Source organism: Antechinus flavipes, chromosome 6 (genome assembly GCF_016432865.1).
Source record: "Antechinus flavipes isolate AdamAnt ecotype Samford, QLD, Australia chromosome 6, AdamAnt_v2, whole genome shotgun sequence".
Classification (NCBI taxonomy): Eukaryota; Metazoa; Chordata; class Mammalia; order Dasyuromorphia; family Dasyuridae; genus Antechinus; species Antechinus flavipes.
Genome location: NC_067403.1, coordinates 163234279 through 163260983, shown reverse-complemented (window position 1 = coordinate 163260983; position 26705 = coordinate 163234279). Strand labels below are relative to the sequence as shown.

At 35.3% G+C, this 26705-nt stretch overlaps 1 protein-coding gene across 1 annotated transcript in view; it reads left to right on the top strand.

Annotated features, from left to right (window-relative positions):
- The first annotated feature begins 422 nt into the window (after window positions 1-422).
- FRAS1 (Fraser extracellular matrix complex subunit 1) overlaps window positions 423-26705 on the top strand; it is a 360951-nt gene continuing 334668 nt past the window's right edge. The window contains exons 1-5 of the mRNA XM_051966720.1: window positions 423-437; window positions 1368-1475; window positions 10314-10406; window positions 19916-20075; window positions 21474-21607. Of these exons, the coding sequence (XP_051822680.1) occupies window positions 423-437; window positions 1368-1475; window positions 10314-10406; window positions 19916-20075; window positions 21474-21607 (510 nt within the window). The remainder of the gene's footprint in view (window positions 438-1367; window positions 1476-10313; window positions 10407-19915; window positions 20076-21473; window positions 21608-26705) is intronic.

The following is a 26705-nucleotide window of genomic DNA, read 5'->3' as shown; positions in this document are numbered from 1 at the left end:
ATTTATATACATATTTATACAAAATAACTAGCATTTCTATAATATTCTATAATGATATAAAGTATCAGTCAGTTTGTAAAAAATATCTCATTTTTATCCTTACAATAATTCTGGGAAATAGGTACTATTAATAACCTATTTTTACACTTGAGGAAACTGAGGCACAGAGCAATTGACTTCCCAAGGTACTCAGCTAATAATTGTCTGTGGCAGGATTGGAATTGAGGGTTTATGGATTCTAAGTCCCAAATTTTTATTTGTAAAGACACGACAAAAGCAGACAGAAGCTGATAAATCAAAACAATATGGGTCGAAGGTTCATAAACATTTATGTTCCATAGACCTGACCCCTTTGACAATCTGACCAAAATTTTTGTAATCCTTCTCAGATGTTTTTGGAAATGTATCATATCTTACCCAGGATGAAAGTAAAACAGGTACATATGGGACCCATCTCAATGTTGGTCAATGTGTGGAAGCTTCGACCTACTCAGTTTCTGATGTGGATAAGATTATTTCTATTTAGGCAGCATGGTGGTCCCCTGCTCTTGGGGACTTAATCTATTGGTGATCAGGCTTACTGTGGATGCCTAATCAGCTTGAACTATAATTTAGATTAGAACTCCTAAGTTCAAGTAATGCACCAGCTTTATTCTCACTGGTAATAGAAGTTGCAAGCTATTGATGTCAGATCCAGCTAAGTATAATATTTTTGAAGGCATAGAGTTATAGAGAAAACCAATTACACTGAAAGTTATAAAAATATAAAAAGATAAATGAGTTCATGGATATCAAAAAAGAACTCCTGATGCAAGAATATGTGCCATAAAGTGAGAGAAGAAAATAGAAAGGGTGTCGAACACATAAAGCTAATTTTCAAGACAACATGTTCCCTTCATTTGAGTTTTTTAGTGACTCAAGGACACTGATGATTTCATAATGCAAAAAATTGGTCCCTGTACAAGTCATTGATCATATTCCAATTCTGTGATATTTGAAGGGAATATGAATAATTTTGTTTCTTAGAATCACTATTTCTTTCTCACTTAAAAGTCATATACCTCTTACCCCACTCCTTTTGTAGAAGTGGAAAGTGCACAGTATTGTATTTTCTCCATATCTTCACCTTTATTGATATATTGATTAGTTTTGCTGATTTTTTTCTTTAAGACCTAACTTTCCTGAGATGGATTACTGATTTTATTGATTTGGTAGGAAGTTAATCACTGCTGAACAAAATATCACAAGTGCTTATGATTTATTGTTATTTTTTTTGCTTTTTAATTTAGTCAGCCCCTCCTGTAACTCCTGCTGTACCTGTACTCTGAATGATTGGTTTTAAATTCTGAACTTATGTTTCTTTGCAGGATGACACTGTTTGGAAGCCTGATTCATGCCAGGATTGTCGTTGCCATGGTGACATTGTTGTCTGCAAGCCTGTTGTTTGCAAAAACCCTCAGTGTGACTTTGAGAAGGTAAGATCTTCACCTTATATTTAAAATACTGTATGAAACATCAGTGTTTTTTTACTGGATCTTTTTGGTGGTTAAGAGTCTTTCAAGCCCCCAGTCAATTTCTGACTACTTTGTATGGTGATGTTGTGCAACACTGCTAATTTTTTTTTCCAATTCCAATTCTTGTATGATTTAGTGATTTTCAAGGTATGGTGAACTCACAGTCACTTTTAGAACTCCCAATGGCTTTTGCAGCAATAAATGATTGTCTTTGACCATTGCTTGTTATCTTAAGAATCAACAAAATATCTTTCCTATTGATGAGAAGGAGACCCTGTTAAAATCTAACAGCCACTTGGAATGTTATTCTTGTAAATTCTCTTGTAAACATACTCTCTTGTAAACCATTAAATATGCTTACCCCCCAAGCCAATTCTGTTCTTTGAACCATTATTTTGAAGAGTTTGATATCAGTCAACTGGTTTCCTAAGATTTATATGTTGACTCTGTGTTTCTATTTTTGTAACAGCTCCTTACAACTACTCTCCATTTATCACTTGCGAGTTCGCAGATTGAGTGGTGGTGTTGGTAGTTTCTGGGGGGTATTACTAGTATAGGACCCTCTACCATTGTGCTTCTCATTAAGAGTCAGCTAATAGCCACAATTAGTGTGCAGCATTGAAATGTACTGTATTGATCTGGTAACAAACAATAGCTACAAAATATTCCTCCCATACACCTGAGATACTTTCTTTTTGGAATATATACTACATATGTAGGAAAAATGGGCTCAAACTTAAGAGTAAGTAGTCATGACACATGTGTAGAATGCATATATAGTAAGGGTAATTCTAAATTCCTGTTTCCTGAAAAATTTTTTTTTTTAACTTTCTGTAGAGTCCTAGAAAGAGCGGGTACAGTGTCTCATTTGCATAGGTTTTACAGTTGGGTTCAAAGGTTCTATTCTGTTTTATAGATACCTGTATTGTATATTATCAGTGGTCCTGGTGCTCAGATTTTCCTTGTCCATGAAAATTTTTCCTTTCTCTCACTTGATATTTATGTCGTTGTTCCCTCAAATGAGTCTTGAACTCCCAAAGTTTTAGATGAAGTAAATCCTTTTAGGCAAGTAAATATGATGGCCAATCAAGCCAATCAGAGAAAAATTTCCTCTAAGAACCCTGAAAAGTTCTCTTTTTCAAAGTGATTCCTCTTCTGGATACCCTGGCACTCTTTCTGGATCTTAGCTATTAAAAGCCCTGAAAAGACTACTAACAGGGTTCCCCTTAATTCTATAAAAACATGTCTAGATTTATAGAGGGGTGACCAAAATTTGTTAGCCTTAATATCTTGTCACTACATTAAAACTTTTATCATTTTTAGTAAATCCTAAGATTATATCAGCTAAGTTGGAGGACTAAATCACATTTCACCTTCCTCATATCTTAAAGACTCAATCTTCTTATGCTTATTTTGCTATTATTAAACATAACTCTCAGAAACTAGAACTTTGAAGTACCAGATAAGATATATATCTCTTAAGCATGAGGTGTTTTTTTCATATCTCCATTGAGTAGAAAATGTGGATTGACTTTCTAAAGACCTTTAGATAGCATATTAGTTTGGATCGTACTAATATTGTTTTGAGGTTGTCAGGCTAAGCCAAGTAGAAAGATTGCAGTTACTTTGTCTGTTTTCAGAAAACTTCCATTTGTTCCAGTTTCATGCAAATTATTGTAATTCCCATTTCCTACCTCAGTCTCCTACATGTCAATATTGAGGGAATATATTTTTTCTAATAACCTTTTTGTTTTTTTTTTAAATATTCCAAGCGGCTGTTAGATTTTAAAAGGATCTCCTTCTCATCAATAGGAAAGATATTTTGTTGATTCTTAAGATAACAAGCAATGGTCAAAGACAATTGTTTATTGCTGCAAAAGCCATTGGGAGTTCTCAAAGTGACTGTGGGTTCACCATGCCTTGAAAATCACTAAATCATACAAGAACTGGAATTGGAGAAAAAATTAAATATAAATATTTTTTATAGTTCACTTAAAACTATATTAAGTGTCTGATTTTAAATGTGAAGTGTCTTTTTAAAAAATGCTTCTCTATGGTTCTTACCTCTACTCTAGTTTAAATTGCTGAATGACACTTTTTTTTTAAATTTTATTTTATTTAATAATAACTTTATATTGACAGAATCCATGCCAGGGTAATTTTTTACAACATTATCCCTTGCACTCGCTTCTGTTTCGATTGTTCCCCTCCTTCCCTCCACCCCCTCCCGTAGATGGCAAACAGTCCTATATATGTTAGATATGTTGCAGTATATCCTAGATACAATACATATTTGCAGAACCGAACAGTTCTCTTGTTGTACAGGGAGAATTGGATTCAGAAGGTAAAAATAACCCGGGAAGAAAATCAAAAATGCAAATAGTTCATATTCGTTTCCCAGTGTTCTTTCTTTGGGTGTAGCTGCTTCTGTCCATCATTTATCCATTGAAACTCAGTTAGGTCTCTGTGAATGACACTTTTTAAAAGACTCTCAGAGGGCAATTAGAAGGTATAGTGAATTGAGTATTGGCCCTGAAGTCAGAAGCTCATGTCCAGCCTCAGAACACTTAACACTAACTATGCTGTATGATCACACACTAGCTGTATGCAAATCACTTAGCCCCAATTGCTTCCCACAAAAAAAGACTCTTAGTTAATACAACAGTAAGGTTCTAGCATATCCAGCTTCCATGTTGAACATATCAATGATGAAGAAAGCAAAAAATAAAATTCCAAAGTCAAAAGATGTTCTACTAAGTTTCTTCACTTCATTAAAACTGGCACCATCAAGTGGGACTTTAGACAAGGGTTGCAGCAGGGCTTAAGGCTTCTTTGAAAATATGGTGTGCAAAAAACTGATGATGGGACAATGGGCAGCAAGACTGGATATATTCTGGGAGATGAATCTAAGACCTGTGTCAACTTTGGTGGGACTGTTCCAAAGGTTTAATCTGAGATCCTTCTGGTAAGTTATTGCATAATGAGGTAGGGAATCAAAGTGTGATCAAGGAACTGTGAATGAATCAAAAGACCAGTCTGTAAAGCTTTCATGGAACTAAGCAGTTTGCAGTGGAGAGTACCCGTTGCTTTTGGTACCATGTGTGATATTAATGTTACAATATCCTATTCATTTTACCTTTCAACATAAAAGTGTCTTCAAGAGTCTGGTATCTTTTTGTATCTCTCTTTCATTTTTTGGCTAGTATCAGTTCTTGTACTCCTTTACTTTTTCTCTGTCCATTCATCTTCAGAAAACTGAGATTGGTTCATTGAGACAGATGAATTTGGTTCAGGGAAGTATGATTCGCATATGCTGCAGACATGCAGTTTAGCAGAAGTCCTAGCCTCTCAGCTGTACCTAATGTCTGCTTATATGACACCTCTTTGAGTGTTCTATGAGGCTTTTATTTCTTCTTAATTACCACCTTAGCTTTGGTATCATTGTGACCTTTTTAGAACTAACCCAGTATGCTAGAATTCATAGTAAGATGGTGTTGCTAACTGGTTGTTGCAAGCCTAGATATTGTTCAGGCTATGTCAGTGGATTGTTGTTGGCCCATATTTGCAAGTTCACCCCGTATACTTTGTTTTTTAATTTGTCACTGACTACTCATTTCAAAACAAAGAATTTCAGTATATATATCGAAGTGATATAGCCACCTTTCAGGCACATTCAGCAGGTTTTTGGCAACCATCATTCTCTTAGTACAAAACTGTCCCCAAGCTTTCTAACCTGTCATTTGCTTGTATATAAGACAAAGAGTTTGTTTTGATCTTTATAGACTAGCACAGGTGCATGTATGAGGCAAATGGCCAAATCTTTCTCTCTACTTGTCTCCAAAGTGTTTTTTTGGTTTTAAGACAATTTTGCATTTCTTGCCCTTTCAGCTCCTGTTTCTCTTTAGTCACTCATGCTTGAATGATGACACCTGATGGTTTAGAATAGTGCCATAATTCTTTTTTTTAAACTGAAGCAATTGGGGTTAAGTGACTTGCCTAGGGTCACACAGCTACGAAATGTTAAGTGTCTGAGGTTAGGTTTGAACTCCAGTCCTTCAGGGTTGGTGCTCTATCCACTGCACAGCCTAGCTACCCCTAGTGCCATAATTCTTGATAAATTTTCAATAATAACCATCAAATTTCAGAAAAGTCCTTATATCTTAAAGAACACATAGTCAATACTCACATTTCCTTGAGATTCTGTTACCCATGTATTTAACAGAAGTTTTATATAAAAGGCACTGCACTTGGAAGTTTAGGTCATTTTCTCTTAGTCAATTCAATACTTTCATCAGTATTTACTCATGTTTTTCCAGCCTTTCCACAGAGACAATGTTTTTAAGGTATGCCAACATTTACAGGTACTTCATGTTTAATTTCTTTCTCTATTCTAGGATCATAGGATTCTAGTAGCAGATACCTCCCTAATGTCTTGGAGCATGTTCTAAAACTAATGAAATCTTTCTGGGCAAATCAAAGCAATCGTCTTATCTTTCTCTGTCACAATAATCTGGAGATAGTCCTTATGTAATTCTGAGAACCACTGGATGTCTACCAGATAATTAAAGATATCTTGAACTCTATGCATAATATACTGATTCAGAGCCTAATAATCTACACTAGTTGTGTCAAACTCAATTAGAAATGGGGACTACAAAGCCATATACATACATACATATATATATATATCACTGTGAGCTGCATATTGACTTAGAAAATCACATGTTAACATCTAGATTCTGTTATATATTTAATTTGCTAAATATTTCCCAGTTGTATTTTAATCTGATTTGGACAGCACTTGGAAGTGGTGTACTACATGCAGCCCAAGTATGTGTGTTTGACAACTTTGGTTGACACATATTTGTTCTTTTCTTCAGGATTACTACTATGCATCATGCATATGGGATTATTGGATTCTATACTGATGCAATTAGGCAACAGCTTCCTAAAAGATGTTTTTTTTAATCCATTGCAAAATAATTTTTCTGAGATAGTTTTCAGAATGATATAGAATTACAAGCTGGATCTTGTGAGTTGCAACTAAGGAACCTCCCACTCTTGAAGTGAGAACACATTTATTCACTTGCTGAATTTCTGTCATCATCACTTTTTCTATTTCTGGGGAATCCCCCAAATCAAATATCCTTAAGAACTATTTCAGAAGTTGAGGAACCAGTGCTCTATTATTATTATTATTATTATCATAGCTTTTTATTTACAAAGCATATGCATGGGTAATTTTTCCAACATTGACCCTTGCATAATTTTTTGTTCCAAATTTTCCTCTTCTTCCCCCCACCCCTCTTCTAACTGGAAGGTAATCCAATACATGTTAAATATGTTGAAATACATCCAATATATATACATATATATGTATATATATTTATACAGTTATCTTGTTGCACAAGAAAAATCAGATCAAGAAAGAAGAAAAAGAAAAACTGAGAAAGAAAACAAAAAGCAAGCAAATAACAATAGAGAGAATAAAAATGCTATGTTGTGTTCCACACTCTGTTCCCATGGTTCTCTTTCTGGGTGTACATGGCTCTCTTCATCACTGCACAAGTGGAACTGGTTTGAATCATCTCAATGTTGAAGAGAGCCACGTCCATCAGAATTTGTAATGTCCTTGTTAGCTTTCTAGAGGTCTTGGGACCAGCCTTGTTTTCAATAGAATAATCACCAGTCAGGGATAAAGTCCCTGACTTTATTGTCTCCTTCACAGTCTGTCTCCTTCACCTGAGGTCTGTCTAGCTTTCTGGAGGCCCTCTGCAATGGGTCTTGGTTTTAGTGAAAAAGTGCAGGAGACAGGAAAACCACTAGGGCAGTCTCTATCTTGAAATCTATCTCCCCTCCCAGATTTCTTAGCACTTACATACTCTATTATAAGTACATCATTGTAGGTGTCAATCTTGTGAATAGGTGTCAACTTGTACAACTATACTAAGTACTAGAGAATCATTATCTTAATTCTACTGAGTTAACACCTTGTTTTAGGATTAGGAACTCACATGCTAAAGTAGATAACCATTGTCTTATCAATTCCACTCAATCATACAGAGTTCCTGCTCTTTACAAGAATTGATCTTCCTATAATCTTGTTGTTGCCATATATAATGATCTCCTAGTTCTGCTCATTTCACTTAGCATCAGTAAGTCTCTCCAAGCCTCTCTGCATTCATCCTGCTGGTCATTTCTTACAGAACAATAATATTCCATAACATTCATATACCACAATTTACCCAACCATTCTCCAGTTGATGAGCATCCACTCAGTTTCCAGTTTCTGGCCACTACAAAAAGGACTGCCACAACATTTTTGCCTATGCAGGTCCTTTTCCCTCCTTTAAGATCTCTTTGGGATATAAGCCCAGTAGAAATACTGCTGGCTTAAAGGGTATGCACAGTTTGATAACTTTTTGAGCACAGTTCCAAACTGCTCTCCAGAATGGTTGGATTAATTCACAGTTCCACCAACAATGTATCAGTGTCCCAGTTTTCCCACATCTCCTCCAACATTTATCACTATTTTTTCCTGTTATCTTAGCCAATCTGAGAGGTATGTAGTGGTATCTCAGAGTTGTCTTAATTGGCATTTCTCTGATTAATAGTGATTTGGAGCACCACCCCGGGACTCTGGGCTTTCTTTGCTGACATTTGTACTGGTTGCCCTGGTTGCCTCTCTCCCATTTCCAATTGAAACAGACCTTTTTTGGTGATCTTTGAAATTATCTTCTGCTGACAATTTGTTGCACTCCCAATATTTGTGGGTTCTGCAGGTCTGGTGCTAATTTGGAGGCTGGATTTCTTAATTAGTGTGAGGGTTATAGAGAAAGCCAGAGAGAAACATGTGTCATCTCTGCCATCTTGGCTCAATCCATGGAAGTCGGAACCAGTGTTCTTATGCTTTTCCCTATTATCTCTTGACTCTGCATGGGACATATGGATGGTCAAAGTGTGCAAATATTGAGTTCTTACTATATTCTATTAATATCTTGAATAAAGTGGAATTGGAGCTAATGCTGCATTAACATATTGGGATCTGACACACTAGAGCCAGAGCATGCACACTATCTTGTTACCTTTGCAGGTAACAAGAATTGGTATGTTTCTGTATCTGTAGTTCATCAGTTTTCTGAGTTTTTTTTTCTGTACCAGGAGAGATGTTTCCTTTCTTAATTTTCTTGAATTGTGGATAAGTACATGATCTCTGAGGTAGATATGGTTTCATGTCTAAGAGAGAACCTCTTATAGAGTATTTTTCATTAGTTTATGTCTTTTCATATTCTCTTTTCATTTATTATATGATAATAGCCATTACATACTAAATGCTTTGCAATTATCACATTCAATCCTCCTACTAATTTAGGGAGGTAAGAGTGATTATTATCTCCATTTTACAGATGAGGAAACTGAGGAAGACTTGCTTGGGTCACACAACTGGAAAGTGTCAGAAATAGAATTTGAACTCTAGTGTTCCTGACTACAGGCTCAGTGCTCTTTCCATTGTGTCACCTAGCTATGCCTTCCCCATCACCTAACTTCCATAATCATGTATACCTTTTGTTTTTGCTGTAGCAAAGTATATCTAGGGATATACTGAGGTCACTCTAGCCTTCTAGTCCTCTGCAGTTTTTTTTTAAAAAGAGAAACCATTACTTTCTATGATAATCTCACTAGGTATCTGTCCATTCGAAAAATTGGGATTGTAATTTCCTTTTGTTTGGAATATAATTGACAAATTCTGAAAGCACCATGAGTATTGATACTCATCAGAGTCGTAGCTTTTTATTTTCAAAATGCATGCATAGATAGTTTTCAACATTCATCCTGGCAAAATCTTATGTTCCAAATTTTTTTCTCTTTCTTCCTTCAACAAGTCCCCTAGATAGCAAATAATCCAGTATATGTTAAACATCTGCAATTCTTATATATATATATTTCTATAATTATCATGCAATACAAGAAAAATCAGATCAAAAAGGAAAAAAGTGAGAAAGGAAACAAAAAAGAAGCAAATGGCAACAGCAACAAGTGAAAACACTATATTGTGATCCACACTCAGTCTCCATAGTTCTTTTTTTGGGTGCAGATGGCTGTTTCCATCATAAGACCATTGGAACTGGCCTGAATTATTGAAAAGAGTCACTTCCATCAGAGTTGGTCATCACATAATTTTGTTGTTACTGTGTCCACTGTTCTCTTTGTTATATTCACTTCACTTAGCATCAGTTCATGTAAATCTCTCCAGGCCTTTCTGAAATATCCCTATTCATTTTCAAAGAAATATAAAAAAGTAGTAAAAATGGTTTTTAAAATTAAATTTATGCTTCTGCTAAATGCTTTTTGTTTTGGCCTTTATCATGCAGGCATGTGAGAAACTTTTGGCTCAGGCAGAATCTTGTGACATCATTGGTTTTTCTTGCTTCTTGTCTCACCTTTTGGTTGGGTATATAAATGAGTATGAAGACAGATTTGTTTTCTTTGCCCTTTATGTCCCATAAGCAGCAGAATGGATGCTTACAAATTCTGACTGTAAGGGCAGGTTAATATGAAATGCAATAGACCAGCAATATTGTCCTTAGAGTTTATGTGTTTTCAAGGGAAGAACCTAATGAGGCAGTCTATTTTTTTCTGTAAAGGTGGCTCACCTTAGAAAGGAAAGATCCATTTCATTACTTGGTGAAAGTTCGTATAAGATTGAGTGTATACTTGCTGACACAAGGTTCAGTGAAGAGTTCTGCCTCCTTATTTTTAAATTAAAAAATTAATTGATGTTTTTTAAAAAATACTCAGGGAGAAGTGCTTCAAATAGCTGCCAACCAGTGCTGCCCAGAATGTGTCTTGAGAACCACAGGATTGTGCCATCATGAGGGGAAGACCCATGGGGTAAGTGCTTTCCAGCAGTTGGATTATTTTCTGATTTTATTGCTCATCATGGCAAGACAGAGATGTTCTTGTGGACTTCATGAAGGTGCTTTGGTGTAGGTCCAAAATTGCTAAGCATATTTTCAGAAGATTTAGATTCGAATTCTACTTCTTATGAACTGAGTCAAATTCTTAAACTTCTCTGTTCCTTATTTTTCTCATCTGTGGAATGGGATAATAATAATAATTATGCTTGTCTCCTCAGATTGTCAGCAGATAGCACTTTCCCCTTTAAGGCATTATATAATTGTGAATTTTTATTTTGTTGACGAGGGTAGCTTTCATTCTTGGCTACATTATGGAGTATCAGTTCAAAACTTGCATTTCCAGACTGGGTTTTCAAGTTTCTTGAGAAAAGTCTTCAGAATCATACTGTTTTGTTTATTTTATTGCCATTTTTTATCAGTGCCTCCAAGTTGGCTAGCAGGTGGTCTGGGACCATCAATGGGGAAAAGGCTATGATGTTTGAAGTTGCTTGGATGTCGTCCCAGGATTTTTTATCTTTTATTCTTTTATAGCAGGCCCTTTTGGATGCAATTTTAGAAATGTAAAAAATGAAAGAAGGGCCTTTCTAAGAGCTTACAGTAAAAATCACATATAAATGGAATGGAGCCTTCATTACTAGGCATATACCCCAAGAAGGTCAGAAACAGAAAGGCCTCACATATGCCAAAGTATTCATGTTAGCACTTTTTATAGTTGTAAAAAACTAGAAAAAAGTAGATGCCCAGCAAGTGTGGAATGGCTCAACAAACTGTGGTCATGAATGTAATAGAATTTTATAGAATTGTAAAGTATAATGAATATAGAAGTTCAGAGATGCATAGGAAGATTTATATAAACTGATGAATAATAAATTCAATGGAACTAGGAAAACAGTGACTATAATAGTATATAAATGGATTAAAAAAACAAAACCACAGCTTCCTGGCTATTTCCAAACCATGATACCAAACCTTCAGCCATTTTTTTCTTCCCTTTTCTTCTTCCCCCAATTTGGACTCCGTCTTAGATTCTGTTAGGTTAGTCAGGCTTAATTCCTGGCCATCTTCAAACCATTTCAGAATGTGTGAGTATATTTCCATCCCCCCTACCCTTTCTCAGCTCTTCTCCATGTCTTGTCTTCATCAGTTGGATATAAGTTCTTTGAGGGGAGAGACCATCTCATTTGCTTATAATTGTATTTCTACAGTGCATGAAACATGGAAAGCACACACAGAGATTTATGTACACACACACACATTTGACAAAGTTACTGGAGCAGTATGTGCATTTCCTTCTTCAGAGTTCCCATTTTACAAATGAGGCAAATAGGGATTAAGTAACTTTCTCAGAGTCAAATATCTAGCGGATGTCGGAGACTGGATTCAGATTTAGATCTTCCTGATTCCAGGTCTGGTGCTTTGGTCATGGACTGTCACATGTAATGTCAGGTTTGGTTGATGTGTTGATTACTTTTTACAAAATTGCTTTTTTGTCTTCTTTTTAAATTTTCTGTTATGAGGACTAGCTTTTTGAGCATGGGAAATAGGAAGGGGTGTCTCTGGAAATAAAGGGGACATAAAATAAGAAAAGAGCTATACAAATTAATAAAGGAAATAATATGGATCTATCATTTTCTTGCACACTTGACCATACTGCAGGCATAGTAGGAGAAGAATTGAAATTCAGTACAGCATAAAAAGACTTGTTTGAGTTAATGCCTTACTTTTTAAAAATGCCTTACTTTCTGATAATGATAAAGGTGAGGGCTTAGACTAGTTAGTCTGCTATGTCTGCTCCAGGCTACTCTTTAACTTGAAACTTAGAAGTTATACATTTACTTGAGGGACTGAGTTGAAACCTTGGTGTTTGGTAATGGTTCTAGATGCTAGTTTTCCAGCTTCTAGTGGGTAGTACCAGAGGAAACGTCAATGCTATGTGTTTGTTGGGAATTTAGGAAGATCATCTTGCCTTGTATATGATAAGGCTTATAGTCTGTTACAAGTAGGATTGTAGATTCACAAAATTATAGAAGTTCTTCATGTGAACAGAATGGGAAAAATAACTCATGAGAAGTATCTTCTTATTTTTTGATGATTAAAATAAGGGTTCAAGTGAAAGAGGGCTTTTGGTGCATTCCCGGACCACTGAAAGTGGTATCTCCCCTGTGGACAATACTGGAGATCTCTTTTTAGGAGATTGGAGAACTGGCATGAATTGGAATTTTGTGTTAGTCTATTATGTAAAATATGATTAGTGATAGCCTTTTCCTTCTCATTGACTGAATAACTGGAACTATCTGGGGTTTTGTCCCAGCCTAACACAGCACAGGGGACTTTTGCTACTTTTGAATCTTTGTTCTTGCTTTTGGGCCAGATTGCACCTAAAATAGAAAAGCATAAACAAAATGCCAAGACCCCATGCTTATTTCTTGGGATCACATAGTTTCATTGGTATCACGGTGGTGATAAAATTACCGAATAGTGTGAGTGAAGAAGTCCTTCACCCTCCTATGGGAATGTAGCAAAATGTCCTAATATCATTCAATCAGATGGTGCTAAAGAGTCCTACAATTCCAGCTTATAGCTAATGGAGAAAAAAAACAATTCTGAACTACATAGTAGATCATTGTAGAATGTTTTCTACTGCCCCAGAGGGGCAGAAACCTGAGTCTTAGTTGCGTAAACTTACATTTTATGCCTTTTCCACAGGGACTACAGATATTGATCCTATATCTATAAGAAAGAAAAGATTTTTTTAACCTAATAATTTTATTATATATTTAAATGGAATAGTAAATTGTATACAAAGGGATTTGCAGTTTTATGTACAATCATCTTTTAAAAATTATACTATGTTATGGAAATACTTGTTTTATTCCACAAATTAGAAATTTAAAAAAAATTAGCCTTTTATTTTCAAAGTATATGCAAAGATAATTGTCAACATTCATTGTTGCAAAATCTTGTTTTCCAATTTTTTTTCCCTCCCTTCCCCCATCCCCTCTCCTAGACAGCAAGTAATCCAATATGTTAAACACATACAATTAAAAAGAACTTCTGGGGGGTTTTAATTTAACTTATTCTGGAATAAGGTAACAAGAGTCTGTCTCAGTGACAAGAAAGGATTAAAGAGGACTTCTTTCCTGAAAGACAGAATGAGTTAACTGTCAGGGAGGGAGAATTTGAAGAAACTTATGTGACACTGGATTTGAACTCAGATATTCCTGACTCTAGGTCCAGTGCTTTATCCATTGTACTCTGTACTGTCTAATAATCAGTGGAATACTGTCTTGAGAGAAATAATTTGTTGGAGTACTCTCATTCCAATGCTGGTGATTTTTAGACTATTTTTCTCTTTTTAAATTTATTTTCTGGGGCTATTACCAAATGCTGTCACTTTTTTCTTCTTAGATTTGCTCTAGTTTCTGTTAAGTGGCTTAAGTTCACATCTCACTTTGGTTTATAGCTCACCATGCCCCTGGCATACCATATTTCTCCTGAACCTTTTCCTTTTTAGCACATTCAGAAAACAGAAATCAAAATAAAATTCTCTTATTTCTAAACATTACTGATTCTTCCTTTATTACCTTTGACTTCTAGCTTATAAAATATTTATGGATGTCATTCTATTAAGAGAACATATCCTAAAATTCATTATTTTAGGGGCTTTGGTAAAACTAGTACTTTAATAACTGTGAATTGTTTGGTCCAGCATAATTTGAAGTTATGCTTCCAAAGTTACTAAGCTATGTATACCTTTTGACCCCCCAAAAGGGCTACACTTGAAAGAGACTTTTTTAAAACAAGGAAATGGACTCATGGATACAAATATATTTATAACAGCTCCTTATTTTGTTGTGGCAAAGAACTAAAAATTAAAGTTATGCCCAGTGATTGGAAATAAGTAATGGTATATGAATGTAACAGAATGCTATTTTGCTACAAGAAATGACAAAAGAAATGGGCTCAGAGAAAACACATATGAACTGGTGAAAAATGAAGTAAACAGAATCCAGGTGAGCAATTTATAAAAAGACAACAATACTGTTACTATTCGTAAAGACAAACAACTTTGAAAAACTTAAGATCTTTGATCAATACAGGAAACCACTATGACTTCAGAAAACTGATGATGAATCCATCCAACAACAGAAAAGTGATGGATTCAGGGTCCAGAATAAGACAAATATTTTTGAATGTGGCCAACGTGGGAAATGGTTTTATTCTACCTTGCGTATTTGTTATAAGAGTTTTCTTTTTCTTTCTAGATAGGGGATGGGTAGGAGGGAGAAAATAAATATTTTTTAATTGAAATTAAAATAAAATAAAATGCTACATTGATCCATGTAAAACTTCACCTAAATTTTATAGGACCACAGTTGCTCTCAGAATTAGCATTGTCAAGTTAAGACAAATCCTTCCTTGCGTGAGTACCTTCTACAAGTCAAGGGGACACCTGAACTACTTGGCTGGCTCCAGGGACACTTGAGATTCTCTGATGTGCTTGATTGGGAGGGATTGTTTCATACCTGACCGACCCCCAGCTATCCCTCCAAATTAACTTTTGGACAGGTGCCCAATGTGAGATAGGGAGGAAATGGTGCACCATTGCCAAGGAGGTGATGGAGACAAGCCTCAGAGTGTTTGTTTAAAGAACCTTGGCAGGCTTTTTCTTGCTCCCTGTGCACACATATTCTTGTGGAAGGCAGGGCCACAAAGGCCATTAATTCTCTTTTTTTTCTCAGTGCTAATTTAATCCTAGCACCAGATAACATCGCGTCTGGAAAGATAGCTCTGAAAGTTTTGCCGAAAGAAAAAAATATGACAAGTGGTGATAGCCTCATCTGCTAGAATATAGGAATTTGGGTGTGGTCTGTTCCCTCTGCTTGCCTGGGAGGTTAAAAGGCAACTGGATTTATGTATGTGAGGAAAGAAATGGATATGAATTCTGTGGGCCTCTTAAAGTGGAGGCTTTAATATACAGCAGTTTTAGTTCCTCATTAGTATTCTTGATCTTCAACTTAATAACTGTAGGGAATTATGCAAAGAAAAGTTATTTTTCTTAACACCAGTAAGTGAGACAAATACTTTTATCTTTCCTTTAGATGTGTGTTGAGAGCCAACTCAGCTCATGGGATCTTTATAGAGATGAACATTGTTTAGCCACACTTGCTTTTATCTAGCAAAAGCTCACCCTTCCCCATTTTAAAAAAGTGAATGGAATCAACATGTCACCCAAAATATCTTGTGTTCTTGGAATCTTTGCTCTGTTATTTACTAATTCCCTACCCATCCTCCACCCAAATCTACCTCTATTGTACTAACTTTCACAAAAAATTTTTTAACAGCATTTTGAAAATCTAAATAACAACCCACAGTTGTTCTTATGACGATTTTTTATAAAACACTGAAAAATTAAAAACAACATCTTCTATATATAGTGCCCCTTGAACTCAAAGTATGGTGCTTAATAAATTGTACTGGTTCTCAGGATACCACTGTCAGGGACTAGTGTGATCCTAGGAAAAGCAGGCGTTACACTGGTTGCATCAAGGTCACATGCATGGTTAATATCAATGCATGTAAGGGATCCAGGCTTACTTACTTTCTCTGTGCAATTTCCCAAACATCATTTTTGTAATAATTTTGACATTTAACAGTACCTTTCCTCTGTGGAATGCACTAAATTTTCCATAATTCTGAGGCTTATCATGTAGGGAGAACACTGTTTAGACTTATGTCTCTTGAGTTTCCTTATGATTGACAGTTAATTGCCAACAATTTGCCATTGTAATTAATTTTTATGATCTCTTTGGATGAAAGTTGGTATGAATTACAAATGGTTTACAAATGACTATAATTCCTTCTCACAAGAATTTCTTGTAAGTCCTTATTTTAATGAAGTGAAATGCCAAGATATTTGGAAGCAGTATTCTTAAGTTTTCAGGAATTACTAAAATTCCTTACCTGAGATCATTAATTAGTTCTAGAAAAATACAACTTGAAGCCAAACAACAATCCTGAACTAGTTAATACCATTAAAACTAATATGACACATAGTGACTTTGTTAATCCCAGATAGGTCATTTCTTTAGCCTATCTGTGCTGTAGGCAATTCTCTAAAGTTCTACATTGCAAAGAAGGTGTCATGTTACACTGATAGAAGGAATATCTTTACCCTAAGTTTCTCTATAGGAGTATAATCAAAGGTTCAGTTCCTAACCTCCATCCCTATGAATAGTAAAAAATTGAACATGGAAAAAGGAAGAGTCAATAGCATTAAGTTCCCAATTGCCCTTTTCCTCCCCCTTTATTCTATTCATGTATTGTTATTATTTTTCCAAGTTGTGTTGTATTTGTCTCTTAAATTGTTTTATTTCCCCCTCCTTCTTACCCCCTTAAAATGTAACTTCTTGTTTTTGTTTTATTTTTGAATCCCTAGTACCTAGTATACTGTGTTGTGTTTAGCACATTCTTAAAACAGTGTTTATGGAATGAAATTGAGTTACCATTTCTAAGACAGTTTAACTAATATAAATCAGTTACCACTATGTGGAAGCCAAAAAAAGGCATAGAAACCAACAGACACTTGGTTTCCTTGCCAAGTGAAGAGATAGATGGTAGCTAAGGGCAACAGTCATTTAGAACATAAATTTCCATGTAAAATCTTAGCTTCATTCGTATAAGGCAGTTGAAGTGCAATGTGCAGATAAGAGCCAACATGGCATTCCATCTCCAGATACCAAACATTTTCTTGGGCTGTCCTTCTTGCCTGAAACTTTTTTCCTCCTCTTCTTCCACTGTCCCCTTTCTTTAGGTCTTAGCTAAAATCTTACCTTGGGAAAGCTTCTCCTGGTCCTTCTTAATCTTAATGCCTTCCTTTTCAGACTACCTCCAATTTATTCTGTCTTTATCTAGTACATGCATAGTTGTTTTATTGCTGTCTGGATAAATGCTAGTTTACTGCTTGACAATATTCTTCTGGTAATGCTGTGAAGCTGTGTACTATGGAACATTACCGTCTCAGAAAAATCCACATTACCTAGAAGACATAAAATGGACATAACTGAGTTTTTAACATTATCAAATAATAATCACATATAAATTGATCGTAAAAGATGGTATCAGAGACTCATAATTGGCTGGGAAAAGACTTGAAGAGGGAGAAGATGAGAAGAAAGGTCAAAATAGGCTTATGGTTCCCCCTTTAAATAAAGGAAGAGTAGAGAAGGCAGCCTAGAAGAAAACAGAAAAGCAAGTACAAATTTGAAAGTTATTGATTCAATTTATTATATACTTAAAAGAAAAAGTAAGCTACACATGATAGATTTGTAGTTTTATGCATAATTTTCTTTTGTTCTCTAATGCATATGTAAAAGCATATTTTATTTGTTTTTTAAAAATTAAATCCAAAGGAAAAAGGGAAAACCTGTACATCAAAGAAAAAAAAAAGGACATGTGTGGGGTTACTGACAGATAACCTCCATGTCCCATTGATATATAGGTTGTTATCTCATAACCTAGAAATAGTCATTGGTCCCTGTCCATCCTGGAAATCATTTTTCTGATTAATTGGGCATTCCACTGTCCACCACTCACAGGGTACCAGTGATGATTTGCTGACATTACTGTAGATTTACCCAGCAAGCATTTTCTGATTGGATGAATTTATCACTTTTTATCAAGTAGCATCCTGATTGTCTTTACAGCTGAATGCCTCTGACTTAAAGGTAGGGTTTTGTTGTAATGATTTGAAACCGTTATTACCAAATGCTGATTAGGGCCAAGTTATAAGCTTGTCCCTCTCTTATGCTATAGATTATTTTGTTTTGGTGAGTTTTTAGATTTGGGTTTTTTAAGAACTGTGGGTTGTTATTTAGATTTTCAAAATGCTGTTTAAAATCCAAGAGTTTTGTTTTTATCTGTATATGACCAGAAAATGTCATTCTCTGAGAAATGTCTTTTAATAAAACTATCCATCATGAAATTCCCTTTTAATCATTTTATAAATTTTAAAGTTATTTATAGCAGAAATCATTATGCTAGGACAGAAACTACCATTGGAACTGTAGCTAGTCTTGTTGATTTAAAATAAACTAAATAAATATAACCTTTAAAAGAAAAGCAAGTTGTATATGATAGAGATTTGTAGTTTCATGTAGTCTTCTTGTTCTACAAGTGTATGTAAAAGCTAATTTTATTTTATCTTTTAAGTCATACCAAAAAAGAAAAAAATTTAAAGTTTAAAAGAAGTAAAGAAAAGGACATATAGTATAGCTAAAAAGAAGGATATGATTCAGAAAGTTATTTATTAAGCACCTACTATGTGCTGAGCACTGTACTTAAAGCCAGTGATACAAATATAAGCAAAAAGTCATATCTAATTCTTTGGAGTTTTCTTGGCAAAGATACTTGAATGGTTTGCCATTTCCTTTTCAACTCATTTTGCAGATGAGGAAACTGAGGCAAACAGAATTAAGTGACTGCTCAGTGTCACAAAGCTAGAAGTGCCTCAGAAAGTTAGATTTGAACTGAAGATAAATCTTCAGGTCTGCACTATGGCATCACCTAGCTGTCCCATGATATTCCTCGGTGCACAATATAGCTAACATTTATATAATGTTTTATTATTTGTAAAGTGTTTTTATACACACACACCCACATACACATATATTTCCTCATTTGAGCCTTACAATAACCTTGTAAAGTAGGAATTATCCCCATTTTATAGATATTGAAATTGAGTATGGAAAAGATTATATGACTTACTCTGACTCATCCTTCTAATAAATATCTGAGACAGGATTTGAGCTCGGGTCTTTTTGATTCCAAGTTTAATGCTCTTGCCAATCATATCACCTAACTTCTCCTAGAGGGAAAGACTGCTGAAAAAGCAAATACAGATCTTAATGTCAAGATCACAGTGCCTTGCAAATCTGCACATGCTTACTAAATATTAAAATTAGTAGTATTAGGGGCAGTTGGGTGGTACAGCGATAGAGTACTGGCCTTGGAGTCAAGAGGACCCAAGTTCAAATGTGGCCTCAGACAGTTGACACTTAGTAGCTGTGCGACCTAGAGCAAGCCATATAACCCCAAATGCCTTACTACTTCTGCTCCCCATCCCATAATAATAGTGCTGAATAAAAATTAAGAAAAGTAAAAATGAAAGACATTCATGAACACACTATTCAATATAGAAAGAAGAGATGAATTAATTTTAATATCTGTTTTTTATATTTTAATTATCTGTTTTGGGAAGTCTTAATTTTATTTTCTGAAACAGAATGTTGATTTCTCTAGTTCATTGAGCAAACTTAATTTATCCTTTTCCAAAGGAAGAAATTTACTTTAATTAATAGAATTATATATGTGTGTATAATAATTAATATAGGGATTATAATATAATAATAATAGGATTCTGGTTGTTTGGTTTATTGAAAATCTATAATCTTGGCCTAAATTTTCTTTCTTCTTTTCTTGCAGCATGGGACAGAGTGGACAACCTCTCAATGCACCATTTGCTCTTGCAGTCATGGAGAAGTTAGATGCACCCGTAGGTCATGTCCAAGTCTTTCGTGTGAGCCTGAAGAGCTGGAATCCATCCCTGAAAATGCCTGCTGTCCAAAATGCATGGGTCCTGGAAGTGAGTATTTCTTAAATATCATTAAGGAACATGAGTAAGATTTGTGATCTTTTGTCTTCCTTTATTGCCTTCCCTTATAATGAGTTTTCCTAACTCTGACTCATTACTGGAGCCAATGTGCAACTAAACATTTCCTTAAGTAATTCTCTTTCACTGTACTGGCATCCTGAATATCCTCCCTTTATAGATAAAGAAGGTTAAAAGGCAAATATACTGATAAGGGACCTGATAGTCATGGTTGATCCCAAATAAATTATGAGGACAATTCTTCTTCTTCTTCTTCTTCTTCTTCTTCTTCTTCTTCTCTTCTTCTTCTTCTTCTTCTTCTTCTTTTTTTTTTTTGCTGAGGCAATTGGAGTTAAGTGACTTGCCCAGGGTCACACAGCTAGAACGTTTTAAGTATCTGAGACCAGATTTGAACTCAGGTCTTTCTGACTTCAGGGCTGGTGCTCTATCCACTGTACCATCTAGCTGCCCAGAGGATAATTCTTAATATAGTTATCTTAACCTTCTTATCCCTAGCATGATACTAGCTCTGGGAATTTTATGCCAAGCTTCTAAACTGGAGATACACTTGGGGAAATATATCCATTTTCTATGCAGATGCCTTTTTAATCCTGGTGATTAGTGCCTTAATTGCATAACTTTCTGTAAGACATACATGGCAGAGGATATATCTCTCATTTATTTTTTTGTTCCGTAGAGGAATTAGCCCTACCAAGATGGGGTATCTAGCAATATAATGGGCAGAATAGGACTGCTTTTTTCCTTCCCATTCTGTTCTTTTTCTTCTTTGATGAAATTTTTATGATATTCTCCACCCTTATGCCTTATAGACTTTCTAACTATTCAGTTCTTTTTCTTTCTTTTTTGAAGATAGACCTGATTTTTAAAATTCAATAATTTTTTTATTCAAATTTTAAATTCAATTTAATTTAAATTTGCATTTTCTTTTCTATTCCAGAGCTAAGTATTTTTGCTCCTCATAAGATTTTTCAGCCTTCAGTCCCATCCCACAAATTTGGGAAAATATTCAGAAAGTTGTAGAAGGACACTTCTCAGATGCTTTCATTTTCAATCTACTGAACGTGATTGTCAATGGGCATAGGTGGATAACATTTGAAAGGAAGGATGCTTCTGGAAACATTGGAGAATTTTGAATTTATCTTAGTTTTTTCCCAATTTTTAGTGCTTTAGGCATATTTTTTCCTTGGCCACATATGAGAGATTAATATTTTGGAAACATGAAAGGAAGGGAATAGGTAGGTAGGACATTGCTTTAGGGCTACATTATTTGAACTGCAGACATTACAGAGAAAGGAAGTATTGCATGAATGAAGGGAATGTGGGGGAGGGAGCAGGATCATGCCCGTAAAACATGATACTTATATCCTCTAGAGCACTGTTCCTTTGATGGTCGTTTGCTTCTGGATGGTGAAGAATGGCAACTGAGCCAATGTTCTAAATGTGTGTGCAGAAATGGGACTACCCAGTGCTTCACTGCTCAATGTCAGCCGCTGCTCTGTGGCCAGGTAAGTGGGAGCTACCTAACAAAGATTTTGAAGGAATCAGTCTCATTTTAGAATGTTTGTGGGCCATGGAATGACTAGAAAAAATATAAAGCTTCTTATCTTTAAAGAAAAATTATATTGTTGGTAAAAACAAAACTCTTTTTATCTGTGACATTTCTTTTACCCTTAATAACCTTAAAAAATAGGTTTTGTGCTAATTGTGTTACAATATGAAACTGGGTCTTGGGAATCATGGGATTTGAGAGTTTAAAGACTTTTGAAATGCAATCTCCTTGTGCAATCTCCTCATTTTACAAATGAGGAAAATAGAGTCATACTGTTCATTTCTGATAGAACTAAATTTTCTCTCTACAATCCAGGGGCTTTTGTTTTCTCTACAATACTTGTCTTGCTTGAGTAGATACAGAAATAACCAATAAGTTGGTGAAATTCAGGATGACACAAAGATAATCTTGCAATGTTGGGAATATTGTTTTCTAGTTTGACCCTGCTTCATTGTAACTATCGTTGTCTAGCTTTAAGATACATTGTGCGAATGCTTGTAATGTGGATAACTTTGTAGGTGATTTTATTTAAATTTTTTAACATAGAAAGGAAAAAAGGGAACAGGTATTTATCCAATGCCTATTGTGTACCATGCAATGGACCACATTTTTAAAAAAACAAATATTGTCACATTTAATCTCCACTCCAACCCGCAAGATAAGGTGTTATTATTATCCCTATTTGGGGAGACATATCACATAGCGAAAAAGACTGAGACTTGATTTGAATTTGTCTTTCTGACTGCAGGTTCAGTACTCTATCCAGTGCCACCTGGCTGTAAAAGAGATTATGAGATCCTTTAATTCTTGAAATAGTTTTCCTTTAAGGGTGCAGTGCCCCCATGATCTGGAAAATATACATAAAATTTTTTGACCTTTCGTATCAGAGAAGAAATCTGATGTTTTTTCTTTTATGGAGTGTTTATAACCCCTTATTGTAAAATTTGGATTGATATATAATACTGTACATGGATTTTGTTCATTTCTGACTTTCTAAATTTTTTGTGTTGTCTTCTGGCGTAATTACAGTTTCTGCAAAACTCTTAAAAAATTCCCATTTAATTTCTTACACTGACCCATGAAATATTGAAATTGCAATGGGGAAAGTTGTGATGGAGAAGGGTAACTTTATTATTTCCTGGTTCATCAGATCATATATTTCGTGTGAGCCATCCAGTTTGATACCTTCATTTTGTAGATGAGAAAACAGAGGCCAACATAGGGTATAAATAACCTAGCTAATTTAAACCTGGATTCTTTTCACCCTATACTTAAGGGAATCAATCAGTCAATCTCATAGTATTTATTAAGTACCTCTTATGTGCCAGGAACTGAAATACATGTTGAAGATATAAAGAACTAATATTTCATGGCTAGCATTCCCTCTTTCTTCCTCAGCTATGTGACTTTAAGCAAGTTACTTAGCTCTATTGGCCTCAGTTTCTGTTTCCGTAAAATGAACTGGAGAAGGAAATGGCAAACTAGTCTTTGCCAGGAAAATCCCAAATGGGATCAGGAAGAATCAAACATGATTAATTGACTGCACAACAACAACAAATATGAGCCCTCCCCAAATAACCATCTCTTTAAAACTGTAGTACTTAAAATCAGGAGAGAGCTAGCCCAAGAACTTACCTACCATCTCAGCATTTGTAGCTGTACTCTACATAGCTCAAAGCCAACATTCAGTTGATACAAAGCCCCTTTCTTTGTCAGATACAAAAAAAAAATCAATTTGCGTTTTACAGAGTGACAATTAGGCAATATTTTCAAAGACAGACACAAGGCAATTAAATGAGATGCTAAATGCCAAATGGCAAGGGAGATGGATCTATTGGAATGCTGAATGGTGTTTATATCCTGCCAGCTGGTCTATGTGCAACATTTCCTTGTTTCTTACAGAGTGGACCCAGCTGCAAAGTAATACATGAGTCACTTGGTAGGGATGCTCATTGTCCTTTATAGTATGCCTTCAGTTCTTTGGGCGCTTGTTCCCCATTTATGCTTATTAAACACATTCCAGACTTAAGCCTGAGGTTTCAAACTGTTTGATGTATGAGGGATAATTAAGCAAATTTCTACTGTTTGTGTTTGTGTGTATGTGTATGGTGTGTGTGTGTGTGTATGTGCAGTAAATCCCTGTTGTCAACCTTTTACTTGGGGTTTTTCTAACATTTATTTTCCAATCAGAACACCCTGTGTTGAGATGACAGAACTACAGCACATTATTAATATCATTAGTTCATCTTATCTATCTACTATTATCTGTCTTTCTATGGCTACGTGTCTGTCTTTGTCTCTATTAAATAAATATCTATGCATCTACTTAACTGTCTGTCTTTATCCATTCATCCATCCTTACACCTGTTTATTTTTCTGAGTCTGGATGTCCTATTTTGCCCATTCTGGAAGTACAGTGGTCACTCATGTGCCGAGCCCATTGCTAATCAACATGGAAATTTGAACTGCTCTATTTCTAATCTGGTCAGGTTTGCTCACCTTAGATAGCCTGATGTCTCTGCTCCTTAGGGCTCAACATTAGTATCAACCTTGGTGCATATACCTGGCCTGATTTTTGCCTGGCTGCAGTTCAGAATTCTCATATCCAGACAGTCCACCAGTATCAACTTCCCTAGTATGCAATTCTTTCCTTAGTCTCCTTGGTTGTTTCTGTGCAGGGCAACGTTTGTACAATTCTATAGCCAGGGCAGTAGTCTAGTGATTCAGGACTTTGAAATCTTGCTACTCAGATCCTAATTTAACATAGAACTCACTCAATTTACTTTCTTCTTATTATTAGAACAGCGAGGTGACTTAAGTCTAGGCTCAGATGCTCAGGTACTTAGACAATTCATTTCATGCTGACTGCTTTAATTTTCTCAACTGTAAAATGGGGATAATAATAGCTTACAAGGTTGTTGTGAGAATCAAATGAAATAATATTTGAAAAAAAAAGCGGCACATAGTAGGCATTCTATTAATGCTAGCTTATTATTATTACAATGATAATAATTCTGTGGTTCCAGTAAAGAATACAGACTAGAAATATGCTATATATTTTTATCAAAATATAACATGGTGAAAGACATTCTCATTATTCCTACCTCTAAGATACTGTACAATGAATGTACCTTGAAGCTAAAAATCTCCAATGGTATTAGAAATACCATGATCCCATTTTGCCTATAGAAATATTGAGAAACCAAGCAAATTGTCTCAAAGGCAAAAAAAAAAAACAGTCTTAACTGCAATGCCTTAAAGTTTGTCTTAGCTGGATAATAAATATTTCATCCAGGGGCAGCTAGTTGATAGTGCACCAGCCCTAAAGTCAGGAGTTCAAATCTTGTCTCAGACACTTAACACTTTTTGGCTGTGCGATCTGGGGCAAGCCACTTAACTCCTATTGCCTCAGCAATACATACATACATACATACATACATATATATATATATATATATATATATATATATATATATATATATATATATATCAATTATCCAGTGGGGTTCATGGTCTTCTAGGTCAAAGTCCTGTTTTAAAAATTAGTGAACTTCTGTGTTGATACAGTGTTTAAAAAGTGTCCACCATGATATGTGAAGAAACCCACTTCTTCTGAGATAAGAAAGGAAGCTCTTTCCTCCTAAGAAATGGTCTCTCTAGTCTCTAAGCTATATATCCTTAATACTATCCTCCTACTCTAATACCCTTTTTAAAGTATTATCTGTCTTCCTAGGGGCTCCTGAAAATGCCAAAGCTAAGAAAAGGTGGGAACTAGTCTGTCTGATCTGCCAATCCAGAAGATTTTTTGTCTGAAAAATTCCCCTAAGGACCAAAGAGACAAATGATTAGATGCCAGGGTGGGGAAGAATTGAACAGGCTTAGGTATTGACAGATAACACCTACCTTTTGGCCTTGTTTTATTTCCTGGCATTTGTATGTGTGTTTGTTATACTATGGACTTGTGCCAAGTGATTTGTAAAGATTACTCTAAATGAAACAGGGAGCTTAGCAGGGTCTTGCGTTAGAGATGAAGCTGTCTGGCCTGGATCACTGATGAGGTAAAGCAGGAGGGTTCCTGGGTCAGAATGGCTTTGGACAAAGAGGGGTCATTTATTCTTGCTTGGTAAATACATTAAGAAAGCAATTTATGTGTAAAAACCTTGGTCTTATCCTGAAAACTGGTTGAATCCACCCATGGTGTACTAATACTATTACCCTACTCCTAGCTATGTCTGCATCTTTCCCTTACTCTCTATATTTCCAACCCCAATGTTAAGAAAACCAAATTTAAAGGAACATTAAGAAGCTGGGTAATAATCATTTTTATAAGGCTCAATGTATTTGTCATCCCATTATAATATAACAGAAGGGCACTATTCACTATTATCTCTTCTCCTCTTGCTCCAAATTCTATGATTTGAATAAAATTTCCTTCCCACCTTCTTCTAGTCTCGACAGGTTGAAATCCATTCTTTCTCTTATGGTCTAATGTGTGCTTTTCAATAAAACTCAACATGCATTCCCAAAATAGATATATACTAAATACATAATATTTTAGGAGTGGGTGATTTAGTTTAGCTGATTGGGGATCAGGGAAGAACTCATGGAAAGTGGTGGTTGAGTTGGAATTAAACATGACTCCTAGAACAATCTGTTCAACTCCATCTCTTCCCCTGAGTTTCAGGAGTCATTTTAATTTTGGATGTCAAGCAGACACATACTTAGCAAGTCTGAAACAAAACTCTGTTTCTACTTCTCAAACTCTCCTGTCATCCAAGTTTCCCTACTTTGTCAAAGTCACTGCCATGTTTCTAACTCTCAAGTTTGTAATATCAGCATTAACTCTGACCTACTATTCTTCCTCACTATATACACAATCAGTGGCCAAATCTTGCTTTGTCTGTCTTTACATCCCTTGCTTTAAGGTCCTCAGTTTTTACCTGGATTATCACAATGGTTTGCAGAAAGGTCTCTTTGACACAAGTCTGTTTATAATACATGGATCACTGCCAAAGTCATTTTCTGTAAAAACAGATCTGACTATGTGATTCCCC